The 6,003-nt window shown below is 45.2% G+C and overlaps 1 protein-coding gene across 1 annotated transcript in view; it reads right to left on the bottom strand.

Moving 5' to 3' along the window:
• Positions 1-3,525: 3,525 nt before the first annotated feature.
• gna12a (guanine nucleotide binding protein (G protein) alpha 12a) overlaps positions 3,526-6,003 on the bottom strand; it is a 13,127-nt gene continuing 10,649 nt past the window's right edge. Inside the window, 5 exon segments of the mRNA XM_008316291.3 lie at positions 3,526-3,788; positions 3,791-3,838; positions 4,079-4,285; positions 4,527-4,727; positions 5,154-5,204. Of these exon segments, the coding sequence (XP_008314513.1) occupies positions 3,675-3,788; positions 3,791-3,838; positions 4,079-4,285; positions 4,527-4,727; positions 5,154-5,204 (621 nt within the window). The 3' untranslated portion in view covers positions 3,526-3,674.

Here is a 6,003-nt window from a genome sequence, read left to right on the forward strand (position 1 = left end):
TAAGCCTGTTGTGTATCCGAGCTGCTCTGATTAAAAGCCAAACCAAAGGTCAGCCTGTGCTGGTGACGGAGATACGGTCCGACCCAGTGGCTGATGAGTTTCACGTTACGGTCTGTGCTGTGGACGCCTGCGGTCAGCCTCCAGGCTCCACACTCTTCTGACACGACTTATCAGGAGCCGCGTCTCTGGGCTCGGCTCGTGTTCATAACTGCAGATTAAACCGCCCCCGGGACACATTTAAATTCATTTTATTTCACCGCTCTCTGCCTCCATGAACTCCAAATGTTTTTAAACTCCTCTGTCATCTCCTCTCACTTCCCTTTCATTCTCCTGCCTCCCCCTCCCCCCTCCCTCCCCCTCTCCTTCCCTCCCTCCCTCCCATCTAATCTGGCCTTTTTTTCACTCTCCAGTTCAGATGGTCTCGACCTTCCTTCTTTATGCACAATCAAACACACACACAGACGCCAACATGGAGAAAATAAAGAAACAGCATGTCAGCGAAACCAACGGCAGTGTATTTCACCACAGAGCTCCGAGCCAGAGCAGCGGGAAACAAAAAAACAACAGCACCAGACCTCCCTCTCTCCATCCTGCTCCTCGTTCAAAGTCTGTTTATTTGTTTCTCCTCCGTCCAAAAACCCCAGACATTTTCCTCTCGGCTTGTTCTTCTCATGGAAACATCCAGTGCAACGACAACTCTGACAAACGAGAGCAAAGTGTGAAGTGGTAAAGGTAGGTTAGTTAACGACAACAACAACAACAACAACAACAACAACTCCTCTAGTTACAGTTACAGTTACAGTGATCACTGTTAGAGTGGTGTTTGTTCTGAAGGTTCAGGGAAAATACTTACACAGTACTATGTACATGAAGTAAAAAAAACCCAAAACAAACCAAAACACATGCACAGTCGGATCAGTATGAACACACAAAATAATTACAGTCTAATACGTCAGGCGTGTGGAAGTGCTTATATTCAGCCTGCGTAGACTGGACACGCAGAAGGACCTCCGTGATTGGTCAATCCTTAGTTTATGTTTGGCTGCAAAAGTGAGAACAGAAATGCAGAAAGAATCCAGCGGTCCGTCCACCGTCGTGCTCTGGAGACGGCTGCTGATGTCACTAGTTTCAGGAGATCGTTAACAAAAGATAATGTCGACCAGTCGGGGTGTACGAAAATATCAATGCACAGAAATATCACGATGTTTAGTTTCACAATTCCATACTGATATTCTGCAGTACTGTGGATTAGTAACAGCATCGTGTGTTTACTATGCTAACAGTTTTCCTACAATTAAACACAATTAAAGTTTTTAAAAACCCAACATACCGACGTGCCTGTAGTATCTCAATATATCGTATTGTTGCCCCTGTATCGTAATATGCATCGTATCGCCAGGTTCTTGCCAATAAACACCCCTGATAATAATCAAAGTTGTTTTCAGACGACACATCGTTCGTTTGTTGTGCTCTATCATTTATTTTCTTCTAAACTGAACTGTCATGTCATAAAACTGACATTTCCTTCGATTCTGTCTTCACTAAATCTCCATGTTGAAACTTGACTGATTACTGGTTACAGGCGCTAACTAACTGTCATTGATCGTGATCAGACATGGAGCTATAATTAATTACCAATAATGTTGTTCTTAAGTTCCTGTGTTTAACCCTTTTGTGCCACCTACTGGCACGGAGGACTAACTGGCTCAGCCCTTCCACGTGTTTTTTATTTTTTTATAATGTGGTAGTCATTGGTCCTTGGTCTTTCCTGAGTCGTGAGTGTTGAGGTTCACGTCCTAGTCGCTCGAAAGTCAATCAGGTCACGTGTCTGATTTAATGTTCAAGTCACAGGTGAGAAGTCTGACTTGTTTTGATCGTGTTTGACTGTTGTTATTCGTACGTACCTTCATCCAGACTGAAACTGAAACTCATTCTACGACACGACCGATGCACGACGTTGTTACCAAGATTTATGACGCAGAAATTGTTTGTCATCCCAATAAAAATCATCCCCGTAAAAAAATAAATAAATAAAAGGTTTGGCTGCAGCGTTGTTAACTTCATGCTTCATAAATGTAACAGTTCCACAATTACGAGCCTTTAACTCCAGGTTAGTGGTGCAGATGCCTTTAAAGGAAGTTTCCAATCAGAGGTGTTGTCGCAGTCTCCGGTCTTTAGCCAAACATTAACTTTAAGAGTCTTCGAACCGACGCCTGTCCTCTGGAACTCTGGGTGTTTCTCAGCTCTCTGTTTTGTCTGCTCTGTTTCTACGATGTCCATCAGTGTTCGTGTCTGTGTTTCTGTGATTTTCATATTAGCACATAGCTAACAGATGCTAACAGGCTGTGAGTAACGGACCCTGTTTCACTGTGAGGTATTAACTCGTGTCCAGTAGGTTTATGGGAAAATTAGGCGACGGTGTTTCTAACTTTTTTCAAACTATTTGTTTGTTTTAAATAGAAGTCTTTACCATCGAACACCACGTCAGTTTGTAAAGAATGACCTTGTTTAGTGGAAAACAAATGATAAAGCACAACAAGGCTAACGGCTAAATACTTATGTCTTACCCTCATATGTGTGGCTACTTAACTTACAGCACAGAGCTCTATAGTTCTATAGAACCGTACACTCCTCCAAGTTTTTCACACCGTCCCCCATCTTTTCGACTTCCTCTCATTTTAATACAAAGGAGTTCTTCTTCTTCTTCTTCGTTTCAGTGCTTGCTAACGACACCTCTGCCCATTTATTATACACCGTCTATTTCTCGTACTTGTATCTCCTTGTTGCGGGGAGTCGTTCAGTACGGCCTTGGGACACGTCCATCGTAACTCATGGATGATCAGGAACTGTGTGTTCCTGTGTGTGTGTGTGATTCATAGAAACAAGAAGTCACTAATTGGATCATGTACTGTTGCAGCCGGGGAGGGAGGGGGCGAACAACCTCTCCATTGTACAGCGGAGACGGAGACGGAGGGGGAGGGGGGCAGGAGGAGAGGTTGGGTGAGGGTAAAGTATCGTCTTATCTGCAGCTGTTTGTCTCGTCGCGTACGACGACAGGACGGGGGAACGGAGGGAAAGTGGACCGGTTAATCTTCTTCCTCGGTGAAGGACACTTGTGCAACCTTATCACACAACACAGCATATGACCTGTGTGTGTGTGTGTGTGTGTGTGTGTGTGTGTGTGTTCCTTGTCTGTCAGGAACTTTCTTCTCATTTCTTCCGCCTCCAGCTCGGTGCTCACGCAGCTTAATTCCATTTTAGTTTTTGAACGGGCGTCAGTTTGACAGGGTTTAGTGACAGGCACGTCATTGGTCATATTTACATCAGAGAGAAGGCACTTTAAGTGCTCCATGTGTTTGGTGCTAAAGAAGAAAATCTGAGTGCTACATGTCGGAGATACACGACCGCATCGTCAGCGTACACTTTTGTACGGGTTATTCACACAAAGGCTCGCGATTCCTGCCAGAAAAGTCACGCCACTGGTCCACAGGTCCACTGGTCCACTGGTCCACGGGTCCACAGGTCCACTGGTCCAGGGTTTGGTTAGATCCACACCATGGGTCAAAAAAAAGATCTGCTCCAAAGGTCGAAGGTCAGAGTCAGGACGTGTCCAGCTCCTACTGTCGTCCTCTGGACACGCGTGGTTTTTACGGTCGGCGTCTGCCGCTGGACGGTCACTGCAGCATGATGTCTTTGAGGTTTTCCTGCAGGATGGTGTCCTTGACGGCGTGGAAGACGAAGCGGATGTTTTCGGTGTCCACAGCGGTGGTGAAGTGGGGGGAGGGGGGGGTTTCCCCCGGTTTCTCCTTTTACGACTGAACGACTGCACCAGGAACGCCTGGAGACGGAAGGAGACAAACTGGGTTAGAAACTGGGTTACAGTGGGATCTCTGCACCGACTTCTAGGTTTGTCTTAAACGACACAAGGATGTGGTCAACCGGGACTAATCCACACTTTAATCAGATTAAAAATGTTAATCAACAACCAGTTCTTAAGGTTTTTTGTTTTGTTTTTTTATTATTAAATAACGTGATAGGACCTGGGAACATCGAACCCATGACCCTCGTGTGTCTGTACCTGGACGTCCTCAAGTCGGCGAGGATCTCCCCTGAACTCAGGAAAGTTTTTGCGAATGTCCACTGTGCGTATCTTCTCCACCAGGAGATCAGTCTTATTGAGGAAGAGGATGATGGACACGTTGAGGAAGAGCTTGTTGTTGACGATGGTCTCAAAGATGTTCATGCTCTCCACCAAACGGTTGGTCCTTCGATCCTCCATCAGGACCTGGAATGGCACACACACACACACACACACACACACACACTTTTCATCACATGACTGTTGATGAGGAGAAGAGCAACCGTCAGGTTTCCTCAGAAAACCACAAAGAGGCCTTTGTGTTGCCCTCAGGGGTCCTGGACCTCATGTTTCTTGTCATGTTGAATCTGAGCGTGTAACGTGCCGACCATGTGACCAACCGCTCTCTGCATCTTGGTCAAAAGTGTGTGTGTGTGTGTGTGCGTACCTGGTCATACTCGGAGGATGACACCATGAAGAGGATGGATGTGATTCCATCGAAACACTGGAACCACTTCTGTCTCTGCGACCTCTGCCCCCCGACGTCCACCATCTTGAAGGGAATCTTCTTGATGAAAAAGTCGTGCTCCACTATCCCCTTGGTGGCTTTTCTGGCAAACAGAATGTCCTGTTTGTTCGGGATGTAGTTCTGAAAATGGAGAAGAAAAAAATGTGTGAAATATGAGTGTTCAGCGTTTCCTAACGTAGTTCTGCGCTCTGCAAACGGGGTTAAAAGTCCAGCAGGGGTTAAAGGTCATTCAGCAGTGATTTACTCCTGTGGACGTTTACAGAGAAATATCTTCTAAGTTTTTTTTTATCAAATAACTTGACTAGTGAACTGGTCAAACTGAAAACTATTATTTTTAAATTATATTCTGAAGGTTAGCATGAAGATCAACGTCCAAACCTGTGGCTAGTTCACCCGCTAACTGAGGAACCTCAGTTCTCACGTGACCTTTTACAGTCTTATACACCGTCTATAAAGTACACATACTGTACTGTGTTCATAGTATGTGTATTTTATTCATGACATCGACGGCTCTCTTCCAGCTCAGGGCGTTTGTCTGTGACTCACCAGTTGTCCGATACGATCCAAGTTGTCCAGGAAGTACTTCACTGACTCACTCTGCGGACAGGAAACGAAAATAAAACAACACAAATCATATCACGGTGATTCATCGGTGAACTGTCAGACAAACCATCCAATCACATGACAACATCCAGTGCTTTCCCTTCAACAAACGTTATTGCTCTGTGGTTTTGCAATTTCACAAGTCATCAATCGGTCCCACTCGGTACCAGACAAACTAGAGTCTGTGTCACACTACAGCTGGAACTTTCTCTGCTACTTGAGAAGCTGTTTTTACAGTAAATGCTGCGTCATTATCAGTGTTTGGATTATGACCCATGAACCGGACTTGACTGGACTGGACCAAGGAGTAGTAGTAAATCTGATACATGAAGATTCATCTGAGAAACATCTGCAGTGACTAAACCAGTGGTTCTTTTCAGGCCTCAGCTGCCCCCTGATGGCCCAACACAAAATTAAATTTTTTTAAAATTTATTGAACTAATGAAACTGACCGTCGACCCCCCCCTCCCTTGCGCCCCACCTGTCTGTGTTTTCTCTGGTCCAGACAATGATTCTTGTCCATCATATTTACCATGAGGAGAAGCAGAGCCAGAACCAAAGACGGTTCTGGTTCTGGTTCTGGTTCTGCTTCTCCTCACAAACATCGAGGGTTGTTGAAGAGTTGTTGGTTAAAATACCAGACGCTGAGTTTCACTTTTCCTCAGGCTGACAAGGGAACGTCTCAAAGTTGTCTTCCTTTCTATGTAACTGTTTGTCTCTCTCTCTCTCTCTCTCTCTCTGTCTTTTGGAAACACACACACACACGTATGTGCAGTCATTCAACAGGAAACAG

Source organism: Cynoglossus semilaevis, chromosome 9, assembly GCF_000523025.1.
Source record: "Cynoglossus semilaevis isolate Cse_v1.0 chromosome 9, Cse_v1.0, whole genome shotgun sequence".
Taxonomy (NCBI): domain Eukaryota; kingdom Metazoa; phylum Chordata; class Actinopteri; order Pleuronectiformes; family Cynoglossidae; genus Cynoglossus; species Cynoglossus semilaevis.